At 37.0% G+C, this 21,731-nt stretch overlaps 1 protein-coding gene across 2 annotated transcripts in view; it reads left to right on the forward strand.

Moving 5' to 3' along the window:
• The window catches only part of PRKCB (protein kinase C beta), a 634,931-nt gene that overhangs the window by 461,434 nt on the left and 151,766 nt on the right, over nt 1-21,731 (forward strand). For both annotated transcript variants that reach the window (XM_031945586.1, XM_031945585.1), the window contains exons 11-12: nt 10,089-10,180; nt 19,121-19,183. In XM_031945586.1, coding sequence (XP_031801446.1) covers nt 10,089-10,180; nt 19,121-19,183 — 155 coding nt within the window. The remainder of the gene's footprint in view (nt 1-10,088; nt 10,181-19,120; nt 19,184-21,731) is intronic.

The raw sequence follows: 21,731 nt of genomic DNA on the forward strand, positions 1-21,731 counted from the left end.
TAGGTAGAGTTTGAGGAAAGAAATAAATTCAGAATAAGATGTGATTGATAGAAAGGTAGTAGGGCAACATTCCAGAAAAGGTGAATGGCCTATCCAAAAACAGAAGCCAGGTGAAGGAGTCACCAAACAGTCTTGTTAGCCCAAATTTAAGAATCCATGGGAAAAAGTGAGAAGGAGATAAAGGTTGAATAGAGAAGGCCTTGAAGACTATGGTGATACATTGGGGATGATAGAAAGTCTAAGAAGATTTATGAAAATGGAGTAACCAGAAAAAAATAGGGTTTGAAGATTTTTCTGTTACTTAGACTCCAGATTGGCATGGAGTGGGGACAGATTAGTGAGCAAGCTAGGGGGCTTTTTTCTGTAGTTTGGATTCTGAGTTGCTCTGAAAAAAAAGGAACAAAATGGACAATTTGAGAAAAGAGTAACTTTTGCATAGAATAATGAATGCCATTGATAGAAGAAGGATAGTGACCTCAGAAAGATGATTCATTGGAATAATTATTCAGTTTTTCCCAATATATTTTAGCTATAGGTGGGACAGATGAATTGACCAACTGAGACATCAGGCTAGAGTGGTAATAAAAGGTTGGAACTACCTTTAAACATCAGGTTTTAAAATCTTCTATGTACAGCTGGCAGGCAAAGCCAAGCAATTTGTGATGTATTCTTAGTGGGAGGAAGAAGTAGAAGAACAGGGGATCAAAGACTGAGCTGTGAGCATTGCTCATATTTAAAAGGAAGGACAGTGAAAGGAGACAAAAAGGAAATTATGGGATGGAAACAGCAACAGAGGCCAAGAAAGACTGCTAGGAGGCCCTGTTATAGAAGGGAGGGGTGATAGGATCATAAAGTATCAAAGATGAGGGGAGGGAGTTTTTGGAAAAAACAACAGGATAAAGATTGACAAAAGAACTGAGGAAGTGATTGCTAGGCAAGTGGCAGGGGAATAGGTGGGGGAAGGTAGCATTATTCACTTATTATTTAAAACAGAGTCAATCTTGCCAAACTAAAAGTACAGATTCTATGCCCAGATCCAATCTATCTATTGATTGTCATAGAAGCTTTACTCTACTTTGTTTCCATTCTGGATGAGTTCCCTTTCAACAACCTGAAGGTACCCTGTTCACTATTCCTACATAGTCACCAAATTAATGCCAAACTTAGTAAAACACTTATTTGACATAGCCCACTACAGTTCAGAACTCCTAAGACCCAAAATATCAACTAGCCCTTAGCTTCTCTTGTAGCTGGGGTATGTATCCTTGTGTCCAGTGAAATAATTTTATTGAATGAAGGAATGAAAAAAATGAGTGAAGGATGGGCAAAAAAATGAGTACATGCTAACTACTAGTGATACCCATAAAGAAGAGCAAGATGATCCCTCTCATCTTGCTATACTCAAGTTGCTCCATTTTAATTTGAAGATGGATGAATGGAAAGATCTTGACATCCCAAGCTTGCATCAGTTGGGCAAATTTCAGCAATTTTAAGGGCATTGTCAGTAGGTTAAATGGCAGTTACCAGGGATATGGAGGGCATAATGACAGGGATGGTGGTAAGACCAGGTAAAATGAGAATGCAGTGGCAGAGCAAGTGACAAAGCTTGAAGTTCTTCCACCTCACTGAAAGGATTATAATTAGGGATTTCCAAATCAACCAAGTGATGTGAGCTGCCATATTGTTCTTCCTACTAAGATGCCCTATGAGATCTGAGCTACCAGGTTTCAGGAGTTAAGGGCAGTGCTGGCAGTTTATTTCTATAATTTCACATAAACTTAAAGTCAAAAGAGGTAAATGTCAGATTGCATTGGGGTTAGGAAAGATGAAATAATTAAAAGAGTATAGCTGGAAAAATGTCATCGAATCAGCCAATCAGAATCTTAAAGTTGTATAAGACTTCAATGGTCATCGGGTACGGACTACAAATCCCTTGAGTACAACAGTGTCACGAGTTTTCTTCTATTACTACATACACATCTCCATTGATGGACAACTCCCTTCCTACCAAAGCTGGCCATTCCATTTTTACAGCATTAACTGTTAGACAGTTCTCTTCCCTAGCCTAGGTAGCACAAATTGAATCTTCCTTCCACATAACAATCATTTGAATATTTTTAAATTGTCATCATATTCCCTCAAAGTCTTGTTATTAAATCATTTAAATCATGTCCAACTCTTCATGACTCTATTTGGAATTTTCTTGACGGAGATACCACAGTGGTTTACCATATCCAACTCATTTTACAAATGAAAAAACTTAGGCATATGGGATTAAGTGGCTTGCCCAGAGACACACAACTAGTAATTATCTAAGGACAGATTTGAATTCAAAAAGATGAATTTTCCTCACTTTAGGTCCAATACTTTCTCCACCTACATGCTTCCTAAAAGTTTACTTTTTTCCAAGCCAAATACTTTGATACCTTCAAGTGATTTCTCTATGTTACAATTTTTAGTCACTTCACCAAGCTGGTTACCATTGTTTTCTACTTGTACCAGAGCTTGTCAATGTGCCTTTTAAAATGTGTCACCTAGAGTGAATACCAAACTCCAAATTTATTCTGATCAAGGTTGTTTGTAATCAGATTATAGCTTTCCTTCTTGGGGGTTTTATACTTTTGTTAATGCCATGTATAATTGCATTAGGTATTTTAGCAGCTATGCCATACTTAGGGCTCATATTGAGCTTTCAACTTACTAAAACCTCTCAATCCTTTTCATAAGAACTATTTTCTTCTCATACTACCTCCACACTCTACATGTGCAACTGATTTTTCCCACTGATGCTAATTTCAAGACTCACAATGTGGAAACATGATTATATAAGGTAGATAAGATTGTATCTAGCATCAGAGAAGACCTTGGTTCAAATATTACCTCTAACAACTATTAGCTGTTTGATAATCATTTAGCACTTCTCTAGCCTTAATTTCTCTGTTTGTAAAAGGGGGATAATAATCGCTATGGTGGCTCTTTCACAAAAGACTCTTTTCACAAAATTTGTAACAAAATTAAGTAAAAATAAGAATGTGTTTAATTATCATCATCATAATTATTATTATTATTAATCTGATAAGTTTTAAATCATTATTACAGCATATTGAAATCTCTTTGGAACCCCAGTTCTATCATTTGGTATGTTAGCTTCACCTTCCAACTTTAAGCAAAATTTTTATGTTTGTTAAAATAATAGTGTGAAAGGGAACTCACAGCACAAAGATTTTGGGGCTTAGAGTTTAGAGAAGCCAGTGGTTCAAATCACATCTCTGGTGCTTTAGGCCCTCAAGCAAGTCACTGAAGGAAAATGAGACTTAGAAAAATTACCTGCAAAATAGACATAATTAATGTCTCTAGTGCCTACTTTTACAGGGCACTTATTATTATCATTATTATCTCAAATGAAATAATATAAGTAACGTTTTGCTATTGTTGTTAATGAATGTTCCCTTAGTCCTCTCTAGGATAAATAATCTTAGTTTCTTCAATCGACTCATATCATATAATTTTAAGTTCCCTCATCATCCTAGATCCTTCTTGGTTCCGTGCCAGTTTCACACACATGTTCCTGGCCATTGATTTGGTATTTTCAGTACGTTATGACAGATGTTTCAACTCTTCCTGTTTTCATACTTTTTGGCTTTCAGTAAACCTTCCTCTATTTCATATTTAATATCAAAAGAAATAAATTTTACTGTACAAATGCACATAAAAAGAAGAATTAATTTTCCATAAAGAAAACTATTGAGTATATAACATTTTCACATGATAAATTTATTAAATGACTATCAGAACACATTCAAATAAATATTCTCCATTATTTTAAAATAAATGGGATTTTATGTGTCCCTCTGGGACTATATGTGTTCCAAATTAAGAACCCTTGAGAAATGAGCATGTCTGACATATTACTAGAGTCACCTCAAAAACTTTCCCTAACTTCCCATTGCCTAATGAATAAAATATGCACTCCTATTCCTGCCTGGCATTCAAGGCCTCCAAAATCTAACTGCAGCCCACCTTTCCTCCTTTATCTCATATACTCCTCTTCACATATTCTATGTTCTAGCCAAACAAGACTACTTTCTGTCCCCCAGTTCTCATCCTACTCTTTTCTATCTTGATGCTTTTGTTTATGCTTGGAATAGACTTCTTTCAGCCTCCACCTCCATCTGCTGAAGTCCTTCCCTCCCTTCAAAGGCTTGACTCGAGTGTTACCTCTTCTAAAAAGGTTAATTTAATAACAAAACAGACCTCAAAGGTGAAAAGTGATCTCTTCCCCTAAATTTTTCATGATTCTTTCCCTGGTCTTCTAATTTGCCCTCATTTCACACTCTTATCTTCGTTATTTGGGCAAATGTTAATTCCTCTATTAGATTATAAGCTATTTGAGAGCCAGGCCTGTGATATTTCTGTTTTTATATTCATAGTCTAAATCACAGTGTCTTTCCCATAATAAGCACTTAATAACTATCTGCTTTATTGAATGGAATGGACATTTGAATGAATTAACATTCATGAAATATGTATTAAGCAGCTACTCTGTGTGGAGCAGTGTAGTGGATGCTGGGAAATACAGATTTTAGAAAATACCCATTATCTGCCCTCCTGGAGCTTACATTCAAGTAGAGAATTATCTTACAGAAAGACAAAAATAATACAAGATAATATACATGTAGGTAAGAGAGGTACAAACAAAATGCTACCTGATGTCCAACATATTATCTTCTACCTTTACCATCTTTTATTGACAAGTTCCCAGGATGGGAATTGGAGGGGGGGGATATTAGTGTTCTGTCTTTATATTTCCACTGCCCACTCAGTTTCATCCCATTGCAATCTGGTTTCTCACTCCAGCTCTCTACTGAAACTGTTTTCCTTTGCAAAAAGATATCTCTTAACACCGAGATTCAGTGATGGCGTCCTCTCCATCCCCATCCTCCTCAAACTGCAGCTTTTGAAATATACTCTCTTCTCAGCTATTTTCTGCTCCCTTGACTTCTACATATTCTTTCCCGCCTATCAAGCTGTAACTCTCCAGTGTTCTTTGATGGCTACTTATCCATTGAACCAGCACCTGTGACTCCAAGAAACTATATCACATGTCCTGTTGACACTTTAGTAAAACCTCAGCAGCCAGTGCCAAACCAGTGCGAGGTAACTGAAGGGTTTCCAACCCATTGGTGAGTTTGGAAATATCCAACTCAAGTACATGAAGACTTCCCGCAGTGGACAAGGAGCATGAAAATATTTGTTCCAGCAGCCAGGGAGGTGGCTGAAGAAGTGCTGTGGATGCTCTGAGCTTGGTAAGACTGAGCCAAGGTCATCCATTTTATCCCGGGTCATCATCAGCCATCCTGACTTTTTTCCTGCCATTGGACTTTGATGAGTCTGAGAGAAAGAGTAAAACTGACAACGTTGAGCAACTCTGCCTAACTTAAATCTATTTTATACATGAGTCAAAACATTGCCCTGGGATGTCACTGATTCTCTTCGAAAATGAAAGATGAACAACAAAAATCCATTGAACTCCTAATCATAGATATCTCCTGAGACTTTTTGCTGGGTCTGTCTCTCCTTTTTCTTTATCCTTTTCCCCCATGGTAATATCATTTCTACTTTGAGTTCAAATACCATATTTATACAGATGACAATAAGATATATTTTTTCCTATGACCTTCAGTCCCTAATGACACTCCATCTCGGTGCCCCATTAACATCTCAAATTCAAGATGCCTGAAACCTAATGTGTTATCTCTACCTTGTCTACTAAGAAGAAAAAAAATCATTTCCTCCAAACTTTCCTATTCGTATAGAGGCACAGTATCATTCTTCCAGTTACCTAAGGTCTTATCTTCATAAGTAATTCTTGATTCTTCCTTTATCCCTTCCCTCATATAACTTTGTCAAATCTTGTCGATTCTATTTATACAACATTTCTTCTATCATTGCCTTTCTCTCCACTTATATAGCCATCACTCTAAGTCCCCCTTTTTTGCCTGGACTATTATAATAACTTCCCTCAAAAAGCCGTTTGTCAAATCTTGTCAATTCTATTTATACAACATTTCTTCTATCATTACCTTTCTCTCCACTTACATAGACATCACTCTAAGTTCTCTCTCTTTTTTTTTTTTTTTTTGCCTGGACTATTATAATAACTTCCTGATTGATCTCTTAGATTCCAGTTTTTTCCATTATCTAATTCATCCTTCTTTCATTGGCCAAAATTATTTTATTAAGGGATAGGTGTGATACAATCACTCATCTGCTCAAAAGCTGTCAGTGGCTCCCTTCTGCCTCTAGGAAGAAAGACACAGCTTTGCCTTTAAACTTATCTACTATTTGATTCCTATCCAATTTTCCTGTCTTTCTCTTTCCTTTTTTTCTCTTTCAGTATTCTATATTCCAAACAAACTGAAGTACTAGTTTTCTCCTAAACTCAACACTCCATTTTCTACTTCTGGATTTACCCAGGCCAGAGTCAGAAAAAGTTCAGTATAGGTAGAAAGAACATGAGCTCTGGAACCAGATGACCTGAGCTTCACCTGACCCCTCATGTTCACTACCTATGTGACTTTAAAGAAGTCATAGCTTCTCTCAGCCTCAGTTTCCTCTTTGTAAAATGAAGAGATTATTTCCTCCAAGGGACCTTCCAGCTTTAAATCCATATTCCTATGATCCACCCCTGTAATGTATATCTCCTCTGATCTCTGCTTTTCGAAATATTTATTTTCCTTCAGTGCTCAGTTCAGATTCCAATTGCCTCATAAAGATTTCCCTGAGTGCTCACCTGTTCTCCCTTTCTCTCTCTCCCTCACTCCCTTCTTCCTTCCCACCTTCTTCCTTTCCACCTTTCCTTTCTCCCTTCCTCCTTCTCCCCTTCTCTTCCTTCCTCTGTCCCTTTGGAGGCCTGGGTTCAGATATCTGATGATTACTAGTTTTCTCATCCTGAACAAATGCAACTCTGTAACTGAGGCCTCTCTCTATGATTTCTCTATTAAATCATATCCTGATATTAACTTATTGCTTTGGTTGAAAAGAATCTAAATCAGGAGCTCCCAATACTGATAGAGTCATACATTCTTTGTGTATGTGTACATATAATGTTATTTTTTTACCCCATGGAATGTAAGCTCTTTGAGGGAAGGGACTTGAGAAAATTGTATCTTTTTCATTTTGTAGATAGAGCTCTTTGCATATTTTTGGTAATTAATATGAATTGAATTTGATTGAAACAGTATTTATTGTGAGTGAGGATGGAAATAAAGAAAAGATTCTTAGAGGAAATGACATTTAAAATGAATGAGTGGACAGGTGAATGGATGGAATGATGAAGCATTTACAATGTCCAAAGGACAATATTTACAGGTAATGCATGGTGTGTATATAGTCTGAGAACAAGCCTAGCTGAGTTCAGAGAGCTCTGTAATCATACTGGTTACAGAATATTGACTTTTTCAGTTATAGAAACTTTCAAATATATACTAAACTATAGAGAGGTTTGCAATCCATGTCATTTGCCAGGAACAGCTGAAATCATGCATCGCTGATGAAAAAAAGGATGAATTGGGCTATAAGCAATGCAGAGATAACAAAAAGAGCATAAATGTAGGAAAATATGAAGTTATGTTCAGAAACAGATATTCAAATCAGTTTTTATTGGAATCTAGGGTGGAGGAGTAGCAAGAGATAAGATCAGAATAAAATTTGAGGGAAAATTATGGAGAGCTTTGAATGCCAGACTAAGGAGATAAAACAATGGATAGTAAGTAGGCAGGAGTCTTTTAGCAAGGGAATGGGACAAAATTATGTTTTTGGAAAATTAATCTGTGTGCAGGTGGAAAGGAATAGAAGTGAGGAGACATGACGTGATGACTTATAGATAGGCAAGGGAGAGGGTACAGTCAAGGATGAATCCAAGTTTCTGAGCCTAGGGGCTGCTGATACTGACTAATAATAGGGATGTGAACTGATTTTATTGTAGAATGAAATTCAAATTCACAAAGCTTTGCAGAACTTCCCAACCCCCAGATAAGTCTGAACACACATTCACCTGGGACCTTCTGCAGATCCAGAATGGCCATGCATTAACTGACCCAGAGAGCATGAGTCGTCCATTAAAGGAGTCGCAAAGGAGTGGGTATGCATTAGTAAAAGCCTCTAATGAGCACTATATTATCATGGCTAATGACCTGGGAAAAATTCATTAAGGAAACCCAAGTTTTCGGTGTGGAAGCCTTTGGACTTCATCCAAGGTTTTGAGGCTGGACAGATGCTAATTCCACTTAGGTGGTTTCAGTTAATTTTTCTTTAAATGATCCCTTCTTTGGACCTGGAAACCCAGACTCCAGTGCCTACATCCAGCTTACAATCAATCACCAGTGACAAGACGCTGGTTCATCAGAACTGAGAGGTAGCATAATATAGAAGGAATGTTGGATGGAGAATCAGAAGTCCTGTGTTCAAGTTTTGACTCCAAAACTTAGCCACCATGATACTATATCATAGGCAAATTACTTCTCTTTTGAACTTCCATTTTCTCATCTTATTTGTATTTTATAGATAAACAGTTATTGTAATACTCAACTTTATATTGGCTGTCTAGAAAGCTTCTTGAATGTAAATTATTGTTAGTACTGGGCTTTTAGATTGGGCCATTAGTTTCCTTGGTTATACTTTTTTTCTCATTTTGAAAATTACGTTGTCAAAATGATATCGAATTTTGTTTAACGTGCTTTTATTTTTCCTGGACAAGCTTTTTCCTATCATGTCCTGGCTAATCCCAAATAGACTTCTTGGGAAATAGAAAACAAAGAAGTATGCTTTCCTTGTAGCAGTTTGCATTTGAGAAATACAACTAGACAAAATCCTAGAATCAAGAACAAGTAGGTTCTGGAAGGTGCTACAAAGTAAGGGAATATAATTAAAGATAAATTAAGGCATTCTCTGAATCTGTCTCCTCTCCTATTTCATGGCGACTGACCTAGTGTAGGTGTTTATTACTTCACACATAAACGAGTGTAATAGTCTAATTAGCTTCTCTATAGGCAGTCTCTCTCCTCTCTTCCACATTTCTTTTAAAAATTATTTTTGTAAAGAGGTTGTGTTTCTGCTCAAGAAGTTTCATTCACTACCACTTTCTCTACAGTAAAACTGAGACCTGTTGAAGATCTTAGTTTTAAAAACCCTAGATTTCCCATTATAAACAGGGCCATCCCCAGTCATCTTGTTCTATGTCTTGCCTCTGGACCTAGGTGGCTCTGGAGGGGAAACTGAGGCAGGTGACCCTGCATAGTCCTCCCTCACGTCAATCAAATTTATTTCATGTGATGGCATCCCCTCCCTGATGTCATGGTCTTCTTCAAGAACAAAAGGCAAACAACAGTAAAATATGAACTCCTCATTTTGGTACTTAAAATATAGTTGGTACTTAAAATCTGGAGTCATCTTATCCTACTTTCCCAACAGTATTTTCCATTATTCTTCTACATGTTCTATCCACACTAAACCACTAATTGTTATTCAAATTCAGTGTAATATCTCCTACCTCCATGCCTTTTTCCCACAGCCTGACTACCAAGCCTAGAATGCTCTCCTTCCTTACTTTGCTTCCTGGAATCTGCAGCAATCTTAAAGACTCATCTAAAGTTCTCCCTTTGACAAGACATCTTTTCTATTATTTGCATGTTATATGCTAGGCCATAGAAATCTATAATGAGGCTGTTATTGAGTCATTTCAGTTAGGCTTGACTGTCTATAACTCTGTTGTGAGGTTTTCTTTGCAAAGACACTGGAGTGGTTTGCCATTTCCTTCTCCAGCTCATTTTTACAGATGAGATACTGAGGCAGACAGGGTTAAGTCATTTGTCCAGGGTCACACTCCTAGTAAGTGTCTGAGACTGGATTTGAACTCAGGAAGATAAGTTTCCTTGGTTCCAGGTCCAGTGCTCTATCCACTGTACCATCTCACTGCCCAAAGTCACAATATTTCTTGGTTACTCTAAAACAGAGGTTTGAGTTTTCTCATTCAAATCTGAAGATCTCCAAAGCACTAATTTTTCTGTTTCTTCCATTATTTTTTCCAGGATCGCTTGTATTTTGTGATGGAATATGTGAATGGTGGAGATCTCATGTATCAGATACAGCAGGTTGGACGATTTAAAGAACCACATGCTGTGTAAGTAATCACCACGATCAGTCTTCTCTCTTGGATGTAAGGAAGGGAGTACTGGGCAGAAGGATGTGATGAATCTGGTAAAATAAAATTATAAGGATAATTGTAAAATATTACATTTGGGTTCAAGGAATCAGCTTCTTAAGTATAGGATGTTATGGGGGAAATTTTAAGGGTGTCAGGGAATGCCATCCATTCATTAGTGCAATCAACAGTTCCACCAAAAAAAATGATCATTTAACCTTAGGCTTCATTAAGAGAGAATTAGTGTCCAGAATGACAGTACCATGGATTTTTACTCCAATCAGACTGCCTGATCAGACTGCATTTAATTGTGGGTGCCATATATTAAGAAATCAAGTGATAATTTACAACTGTCTAGAGGAAGGTATCCAGGATTCTTAGGGAACCATTAGAGATTCATTTGAAGGATCTAGGGATGCTTAGACTGGAGAAGACAAGACATAGATGTGAGCAGGATGGCTGAATATTTTAAAAGGTTTGTCACATGATAGAGAATTATACTAGTATCTAGTGTGGACCCAGAAGGGGAGAATTGGAGAGAAAAATGGAAGCTGCAGAAAGGAAGATTCAGTTTGATATAATAAGACTTTTAAAAAAATAGAGTTCATAGGATTATATGTTTAGAGCCAAAAAGGGACTTAGAGAACATTAAATCTAATCTCCTTATTGCCTTCTCGCTTCCTTTAATTATTTCCTATTTATTCTATATGTAGCTTGTTTTTTATAAATTTGTTTGCATGCTGTCTCCTCCATTAAATTAACTTCCTTGGGGACAGGAACTATCTTTTGCTTCTTTTTGTATTCCTAGAATTTAGCACAGTTCCTGACACATAGGAAATGTTATTATTGTTATTATTGTTTAATAGACTTTATTTAAGGTTTTCTTGGCAGAGGTACTGGCATAGTGTACCATTATCTTGTCATTTTACATATAAAGAAACTGAGGCAAACTGAGCTAGTGTCTGAGATCAGATTTGAACTCTTCAGAAACATGAGTCTTCCTTATTCCTGAACCACATTCTATCCACTGGGTCACCTAGCTTTCCTGACACATAGTAAGGACTTAATAAATGTTAATTGATTGATTGTTAAAAAATAAAACAAAACAAAACAAAACAAAAACCTATGCTCTGTGTACATCACACAGCTGGTATGAATCTGAGTCAGGGTTAGAATTTAGGTTTTCCTCACTCCAAACCTAGCATTATATTTATAGTGCTACCTAACTTCATCAACAGTTCAGTGGAAACCCATGGAAAATCTGGGGTTCCCCTTTACTAGGGGTATTGAAGCAAAGGCTTGATGTGAAATTTTCAAGGATTTCATATCAAAAATTCCTGCTCAACTCTGAATTTTATAATAAATCCTTTCCTATTCCCTCTACCTTTGATCTTCTATGATTCAGGGAAGGGATTATAGGTGGAATGGATTAAAAACAAAAGGAAACATGACAGACGGATGGAAGGAGAGACTAGAAAACTCTATTCTCTGGGAGTTTGGGGCTATTTATTTATTATTATATTTATTTTTTTACTGGTTTATTTGTTTGTTTGGGGTTTTTTGTCCCTTTATCTCCTGATTTGTATTTAGTGATTTTTCAGTATATCATGAGGAGTGATCAAGGAGCCCTGTCTTTACCCTGCCTCACGTCCATCCCTCTAACTATTGAATAGTACATTTACATCCCAAACGTGGCCAGGTTAGATTTCTTCCCACTTAGAGAGCTTCTTCTGCCTTGGCTGCTTCCGTCCATTTTCTCACATCTGACTAGTTCTAACCCATGTCCTCCACTTCCACTTGTATCGCTGTCTTTAAAAATTTGAAGGGATGTCATGTGAGAGAGGGATTAGCCTTGTTCTGCTTGACTAGAGAGAGCTGAATTTAGAGGAATGGACAGAAGTTACAGGAAGATAGATGTAAGGGAAAATTTCCTAACAATTAAGAGCTGTCCAAAAGTGAAATGGGCTGCCTCCAGTGTCAGTGAGTTCTGCATCAAAGAGAAGCTAAATATATGACCACCTGTCAGGGATATTTTTTTTTTTAAAAAGAGTCTTATTTTGTCTGGGGGTTGGTTATATTACTTTTCAATCTTGGAGGTCTGTATTTTCCCACCATCAGCCATGTAGAGCTGAACTGTCCTGCTGATCACTATCATTGTTCATCATACGCTGGGTCTGGAGTCAGATCTGCCCTCGGGTACTTACCGCTGTGTGACCCTTGCCAAGTCACCTACTTCCTACTTGTCCTTCAGCCCTGTTGGACTCTTCATGACCCATTTAGGGTTTTCCTGACAGAGATACTGGAATGGATTGTAGGTGTCAGACACTGCACCTGAACTAAGAAAATGAGTTCTCCTTACTCCAGGGCTGGAACATTATCCACTATGTCTTTTCATATGTAACATGGAAATAATAATATTTTCCAGAATTGTTATGAGGATCAAATAAGGTAATAACTGTAAAGCACAGTACTTGGCATATATTAAGTATTATATAAATGTTAGCTATTATTAGTATTATTATTACTTTTGTTATTATCTGCTTACTGATTCATTTGCTATCGTGGAGGATGCTGATTTCAGGCTTTCACTTTACTCATTATTTCCCTTTCCCTGATTATCCTTGGCCTCCCATTTCAACCTTAAATTCTCCTTTATTTCTCATTCCCAGAGCCAGTGAATCTCTCCTGGGACAGATTGGAGTTGAGGAAGTTAGGGGTCAGGGCAGGAGCAGGAGCTGCACTTTTTGCCACTTATTACCAACTATTGCTAAAGCTTTAGCTCCAGTCTTTCATGTATAACAGACTAGCACAAATTGTACCACATAGATACTACAGGTTGAGTCCCTTGCCATGTCAGAAGAGAAAGGCACTTTCTTTGGAGGTTAAAATGCTCTCTCCCCAATGCCAGAGCTACAGATGCCATGTGGGTAGAGGATAGAATAGAAGGCCTCAGGGATTCTTTCCAACTGTGAGATTCTGTGAAGGAAGTATTATAAAAATCTAAGACTGGAGGAGACGTCAGAGGCTATCTAATCCAACTCAGATTTAAACAAGAATCCGTTTTTGGAAGTTTTCATCCATTTCACTTAAATTATCAGATTTATTGGCATACAGTTGGGTAAAATAGCTCCTAATTATTGCTCTAATTTCCTCCACAAAATCCCCTTTCTATAATATTCCTGTCAAGACATCATTCAGCCTCTGCTTGTCTACTTACAGAGGCAGAATTCACTCTCTCCTAAAGCTGCCCACTCTGTGGATGAGTCAAATTGTTAGCAAGTTTTTCCTGACTTCATAACTAAATCTTTCTACAAGTCCTACTCATTATTCTGAGCTCTACCCTTTGGGATTACATATTTTTTCTCATTTCCAGATTAATAGATATGTTTAGATGCTTTGCTCTATGCATGTTTAGCTCAAAGTTAAGGAAGATCTTTCTCTTTTTGAAATGTACTCTACCACTCCATGATTCTGTGATTCTCTTAGACCAGCTTAGCAAGCTGTCCATGCTCTGAGTTCCCAGCCTAAGAACATAAACTCCCACCAGCAGTAGTGGATATTGTTTTTCTCCTCTGGCATCTATTCCAAATTAGGCCTTTTTTCCAATCTGTTGCAGTCCAGTGGTGGTGACTTAGCTCTATGGGTTCTGATAAATATTTAACATCTGGCACACTGTTTCTGAATAGAGTGCTGGATTCACTTGTAGTTTGGGAGTTAGCTTACAGTTTTCTTAGAGTTCTGATATGGACTGTTTAGTGCACAGATGTTGCTAAGGGCATGCTAAATGAAGCATCATTAGGGGAGATAAGGGCCCCAGGCTTTTCTTTTTTCCTGTATTTTAATTCCATGTCCTACAAACTCCTGCATTATTCTTTTTTCAAGTGAGGAAGCCTGAACTCTTGTTATTACTTAAAATGCTGAATACATCAATAACTAGCATTTAACTAGTATTTGAAGATTTGCAAAGCTATTTATGTTTGATCATTTGATCAAAATTCCTAGCTATCATTATGTGATCCTCATTTGGCCCTGCTCATTTGATCTTCAAAATAATTCTGAGAGGTAGAAGCTATTATTATTATTCCCATTTGAAAGATGAAGAAAGTGGGTCTAAGAAAGATTCACTGACTTACTTGGAGTCACCTATCCAGTTTGAGGGCAGGATTTGAAGTCAAGTCTTCTAGCCTCCAAGTCCAACACTCTAACCATTATGCTAACTGGCTGCCTGAATGGATCCCTACTCTCTGAATCCACCAGAATTTTTTCTGTTTCTTTTTGGTTCTTTCAGCTATTGCTGTCCATGAAAGAGATTGGACTGTGTCATTTCCTCAGCTTTTCCCATGACTAATACATAAAATCTTAGAATCTTGGAATTGGAAAGTGTTTCAGAGATCCTCTGAGATACCTTTCCTCTGACCTGAATCATGAATACCCTTTAAAACATACATTCTTACATCCTAAAACACATCCTTAAAATATAGTCTGCTTGGCTCTGAAGCAGCTAGCTAGGTGGTGCAGCGAACAGATTGTGGACCTCGACTCAGGAGAAGTGAGTTCAGGTAGCTGTATGGTCCTGGGCAAGTCAAGTCACTTAACCTGAGTCTGCTTCAGTTTCCTGAGTTGTAAAGTGGGGATCATTAATAGTGCATTCCTCATAAGATTATTGTGAAGATAAAATGAGATAGTATTTATAAAGCACTTAGCACGGTATCTGGCACATAGTAATTTTTAGCCTTCCTTTCCCTCTGCTTGAAACTTTTCAGAAATGATAAGCTCACTACCTACAGAGTCAGTAGTTCTGTTTAGTCAGAATTGCTGAGCTCAGTCAGATCGTTTGGGGTTGAGGCTGGCCTTTGTCCCTTGCTAAACATGTAGCTGTAAGCAAACCACATAAACTGTGCTTATGCTCAAAGGTTTTTTGTGAGCAAAATGTCTTATGCACTATAAAGTGTTATGTTAAGTGGTGACTTTTATTTTTATTATTTTATCTTTTATGAGTTTCAAATATATTGAATTATTTTTAAAAGCTTAAATCAGGCTTTAAAGAAAATACAGGATGGAAAAGCCTAAATATCAAGGCATATTGAGCTTAACCTCCTAGATATCGGAGTGGTTCAGAAATTAAAACACGCTGCCTTAATAGAAAGTGAACTCATCATCCCTGAGAAAGTGCTAGCAAAGACAAATTAACTACATCTGGGAGTTAATTCTTGGATGGTTCAGGTAGAGTTAGATGACTTATGTATTCCTTTCAACCTAATAAAAAATTATAATAATAACTAGCATTTATGTAGCATTTTTAAGTATTGCAAAATGCTTAGATTATCTCATTTGACCCTTACAACAGTCTTGTGAGGAAGATTTTATTAATAGGTAGGAAGACAGGCTGAAAGGAGTTACATGACTTGCTCAGGATCACATAGCTAATAAGTGTCTGAAGTGGGATTTGAACTCAGATCTTCTTTTGTTCAAGTTTAACACTGTGTCACCTAGCTGGAACTCTAGGGTTCTAGGATTTTATGTATTAGCCACTAGAAGAGCCCAATAATATTTATAGAAATTGTAGTCTCAGTCCACATCATTCTTCTTGTTATGGTATTATACCACCTGCATCCCTACTCTTCTCCTTCATTGTATTGACCTTCCTCTGTGACTATATCTTTTGGAATTGAATGGTGAATTTTGTTCTTTACCTCTTTACCAGAATTACTAGCCAGATAATTGGACTAGATGACATCTAATTGTTCTAGACAGGTAGGATGCTCTGTCTCCAAGTTATACAGGTTATCAGTAACTGCAGAAGTTCAGAGGAAAGAGACTGTGTAAGAGATAACATCTGTTATTTGAGAATCTGAGATTATGTGATTTATATGGAATTATAAAACATTCATTAACTAGTTTGGCTCAAGCAGATGTAAGTGAGTAACTGTAGTTTTAACTAAAGGACTGAATTGAATTCTACTTTTGAGGAAATGAACTCATTGCAGAGGGTCTCATCTAGAACAATGCAAATGGATTCAATGTAACCTCAGAAAACAATTAAATGTAGGACTTACCAGACACTTCTCAACAACTGGACATCATATCCACACAATGCAAATTGCAAGTCAGATGAAGTAGACATGAATAGAAAAAGCAGGAAAGACCATTAAGAGTAGCATTTTGCAGTCAATGGTACTGGTGGTGGTAGGGGGAGAAGGAGAAGTAGAAAGAAATTGCAAAATGTCTACAAAACCATCTGTTCACCAAGCACTATAATTTTGATCTTTAATAATTTCTGGCATTTGGATAAGAGCTTTAAAAAGGTTTGCAAGGCATTTTATAAATGTTATATAATTTTATCCTCACAGCAATCCTGGAAGGAAAATGCTATTATTATCCCTATTTTATAGTTGGGGGAAACTGAGGCAAACAGAGGTAGAGATACTTGCACAGTATCACTCAGCTAGTAAGGATTCTGAGGTCAAATTTGAATTCAGGTTTTCCTGACTCCAAATCCTGTACTCTGTTCATTCTACCACTTACTTGTCTCCATTTTTACTTAGCTCCAACAGAATAAATTCACTTACTATAATATAAGAGCCTATATTATTTTTAATTTTATTTTATAATAATAATCTTTTATTTTAAAAAAAATTATGCAAAGACAGTTTTCAACATTCATCCCTGCAAAACCTTGTGTTCCAAATTTTTCTCCTTCCCTTTCCACCTCCCCCCATCCTTGACAGCAAGCAATTCAATATAGGTTAAACATGTGCAATTTTTCTAAATATATTCCCACTTTTATCATGCTGCAAAAGAAAAACCATATCAAAAAGGGGAAAAATTGAGAAAGAAAAAAACAAGTACTTTAACAACAAAAAACTGGAAGCACTGTGTTGTGATCCACACTCAGTCCCCATAGTCCTCTTTTTGGATGCAGATGGCTCTCTGCATCATAAATCTATTGAAATTGGCCTGAATTATCTCATTACTGAAAAGAGCCATGTCCATCACAGTTGATCATCACATAATCTTCTTGTTGCTATGTACTAAGTTCTCTTGGTTCTGCTTACTTCACTCAGTATCAGTTCATGTAAGTTTTTCCAGATCTTTCTGAAATCAGCCTGATGATAGTTTTTTAATAGAACAATAATGTTCCATAACATTCATATACCACAATTTATTCAGCCATTCTCCAACTAATGAGCACCTATTCAGTTTTCAGTTTCTTGCCACTACAAAAAGGGTTGCCACAAACATTTTTGCACGTGTGGATCCTTTCCCCTTTTTTTATGATCGCTTTGAGATATAAGCCCAGTAGAAACACTAGTGGATCAAAATATATGCACAGTTTGATAGCTCTTTGGGCATAGTTCCAAATTGCTCTCCAGAATGGTTGGATCAGTTCACATCTCCATCAACAATGTGTTAGTGTCCCAGTTTTCCCACATCCCTTCCAACATTTATCATTATCTTTCCCTGTCATCTTAGCTAATCTGAGAAATATGAAGTAGCATTTTAGTATTAGTATTAGTATTTTTTATTATTTCTCTAATCAATAGTGATTTAGAGCATTTTTTCATATAACCAGAAATGACTTTATCTGAAAATTGTCAATTCATATCCTTTGATCATTTATCAATTACAGAATGAAAAGTTTATATTACTAATGGAGTATACAAGATTGGGAATTGGCTTTGACCATATAAGAGATATTCATTGAGAATGAGAATTGCCATTCTTGATCTCCTAGGTCAAAGCTTGTAAGACTATGGGTATTGAATAACTAAATGCTGTGAAATTATAATTTATTTTGTGTACTTTATTTGTATTTTATACACTTGTTTTATATTTTATACACTTATATACTCCATTTATATATCTATATACTTGGGATGACATAAAAATTTCTTGGGCAAGTGAGAAAAGCTTAAGAAGTCCTACGCTAGGTCCCCGGTGATATATATGGGGATGGCGGTTTGAGGAGGTAATTAAGCTAACACCATTTCTGCTTTGTTTTTTCCATGCTCTACATCTCGGGTCTATCAACTGGTACTGACCTAGTTAGACCTTTTTCTTTACTTTTCCCAACAATGACAAGAGGAGAGAGGAAAATTCTGATTCAGTTTTAATTGTATGTCCTATGATTAACAGGAGGAAGAAGAAATGGAAATGGGAGAAGAAAGAAAGCCAAATCATACCTACTTCTGTGTGTGAAGAATGTGTACACCATGCAGAAATTGTCACTAGTCAGTCCTTCTTATAAGGCAGAAGCATTATTTATCCCTAAGCAAAAGCCTTTCTCTTTTTTTTCCTTGCAAGATAAGCAAAAAATAAAGCAAGCACATTTAGGGCCTTTAATCATCTCTCTCTCTCTCAGAAACCATAGTTACCCACCTGTACCGTCTGGTGCTACTGTAGTCAATAAGTGTTCCATTATCCCAACATCGGTGCTAGTCATAGAAACTCTCTTCAACTGATTCTTCCTCGAGATGCTTTCTCGGATCCATATTCTCCCAGATGAGCCACTGGCCTCTGTCTCCTAGATAACAGACCGAGCTTGGTGGTGGATGTCACACAGGTTTCTCAGGACCGCTGCTGTCCCTGATGACACAGTTGGGAATCAGACCTCTGCCTGGGAGATAGGATTCTTGAACGGGTTCTTTCAGGCAGCTGGTCCCCAAAGCCATATGTTTTAAAAGGAACAGCTATGTTCTCACACTGTAGTTGGCAGCCATTACTCTGTTTATTATTCTGCACTGTCAGTGCTATTAAAAGTTACCTGTATAAATACATGTTTGCATGCTGTGTGGCTGGCGGGACTTTAGTACCTTGTATCCAGTTAATTGAATTTTGTGTAATGAGATTTAGAAAGCACTCAACTTTAACATATTTGCTTTAATGGGCCTATTCTGTTGATTTCTTTTTGTATTTCAGATTCTATGCAGCAGAAATTGCTATTGGTCTATTCTTCTTACAAAGCAAAGGCATCATTTATCGGTGGGTGAGCACTTTATTTCTCTTCCCTCCCTTTTTCCTCTACTCCTTTCCTTCCTGTCTCTCATTCACTTTTTCAAAAAAAACAAAAAAACAAAACCTACCTCCAGATTAGAATTTGGTACAACAGATATTCTAGGGACCTCTTGAATTATAGCTAATGCAACTTGGGGCCACACTGGGATTCTATCTAGCTCTGGGACCCTAGCGACTTGGACATTAAATGGGTTTGGTGGTTCTGTTGTGGGGAGGGGCAGGGCTAATTGGAATGTATTTTTCATCCTTTGCTTTGTTATAGAGCTGGGACTTCACAAATGGAACATAAATGGTATGTTTCTACTAGAAGAAAAGCAGTTTAGCTGTCATTTGGGTGTGACAGCCTTATCGTATCCTAACTATTGGTTTAGAAATAAATGTTTTGAATCCTGAAATTCCTTACTTAAAAGCTTCCCATGGTTCCCTTACTGCCTGCCAAATAAAATATAAAATCCTTATGTCCCTTTCACGTACTCTACAGTTCAGCTGGATTGGATTTGTCTCTCTCTGCCCTCTGCTCTCTTTGTACATTAGTTTGCATTGGCCCATGTTCCTGGAATGAACACTACTACATTTGATAAGTCCTTATCACAGCTCCTGGTACATTATAGGTGCTACATAAATGCTTCTGACTCCCCCCCACAACTAGCATAAATTTTGACCTTGGCATTTAGAAATTTGAGTGAAAAGGGAGATAACACTTTTTCCTATCCTCATGATTCATACATGGCTTTTCTAGATTGTCTAGATGTCTAGCTAAGAAGATCACAGAACCTAAGATGGTTCTTTCATTACAAAGACCCATCTCTGTCATCCTCTTCAGGCTACACTGGCTGCAAAGTTCACTGTGGAGCTTCACATTCATAGGGCATGTTGGACACCATTAACTCTCTGGTACAAAGAGCACCACATCCACAGCTTTGAATGTATTTTGTGGAATAATCTTCTCTGTGGAAGAAGAGATTTTCACCAGTAGCCTTTACAGAGAGATTTAGCTTTATGTTTTTTATCTGGTGAAATGTAATATTTAACTGGGGTTTCTGAGCACCTCTAAAAAACTGATTTTTCTGCTCATAGCTAATGTTTTGATGCTTACTGTTGAGAAAGATAGAAAAGGTCCTTGAACAGAGGGTTTGTGATGTCCTAGAGGTCAGACTGCTGGTAGACTGAGTCAGGAGCTAGTTCTGAATAACCTGTGTTACCTGGACAGAGGTAATTTGCCAGAATAATTTTGGAGTTAAGGAGATAATTGAGAGACCTCTTCATAAAGGAAACAAAAAAAATAAGGTCTCTTATCAGAACCAGTAGAGATGGAACAGAAGCATAAGATTTCTGAGTAAAATATAGGTGAGCAGTGCATCCGTGAGGCCAAAGGGCAAAACAGGAAAAAAAATAATGGCCAGGTGCTCAAACACATTTGGTTAAAAAGATCTGTTTCTTGAAATTCTCATCATATACTAGGTCATTAATAAATGCTTCATGATTGAATGAGCATGAGGGCTAAGCTCACCTCAGTTATTTTATTAAATGATCTTTTGCTGTGATCAGCTTTCAGGTATATGTGAAAAACAGCTGTAATTGCCCAATGACATCACAGTAAATGTATTTAGAATAATTATGTTTTAGAGATAGCATTACTTAAAAGTCTATACCAATATGAGGAGGCCTAGATTGGGTTCTTCCTTGCTTAATGACCAAACTCTACCAGCCTTCCTACTGTTAAAATTCATAATACATAATTCAGTAAACTGTAATAATATAACAAGCATATTATCTTCCTTAATTTCCTCTTTCACCACAAAAACGTTCCATTCTCCCACTTTTAAAGTTCTAAAGTTTTCCATTATGTATGCAAACCAAAAAAGGGTTTACATAGATCAAAGGGGATCTACTGAGACCAGGAGAAGAAAAGGACCTCTTTAGACCTTAAAGCATTGGTCATTGACACTTTCTCATAGATTCCATAAACAATAGAATTAAATATAAAGTTCCTATTATGTCCAAGACACTTTCCTAAGTATTCAGAATAGCAGCTTTGATAGAGGCCCTCTTCTGAAGGGCTATTATAATCTAGTGGGGAGGGGAAGGAAGAGTACTCAAATAACTGTCAGAAGGGATGGTGAAATAAGTACAAAGCAGAGTCCCCTGGCTATGTGAACTATGAAAAGGGAGAATCATTTTTGCTTGCAGAAAAGAGTTCGTGAATATGTTTTGCATGGTTGCACATGTATAACCTATATCAATTTGTTTGTCTCTTTAGTTAAGGTGGGGAGGGAGGAACAAAGAGAATGTGAAACTCAAAAAATTTTAAAGTGTCAAAACTTGCTTTTACATGTAATTGGGAGAAAATAAAATATTAAATATCTTTTTAAAGAAGAAATGACTTCTTGAAAAAAGGGACATCTGAATTGGGAATTAAAGTAAAGAAGTGACTTCAACAGTTAAAGATGACAAAAAAAGTCCATTCCTGACATGAGCCAAGGTGTAAGCAAAGCAGTGGTGATGAATGAGAGCA

The sequence above is a fragment of the Sarcophilus harrisii genome, chromosome 1, assembly GCF_902635505.1.
Source record: "Sarcophilus harrisii chromosome 1, mSarHar1.11, whole genome shotgun sequence".
Taxonomy (NCBI): Eukaryota; Metazoa; Chordata; class Mammalia; order Dasyuromorphia; family Dasyuridae; genus Sarcophilus; species Sarcophilus harrisii.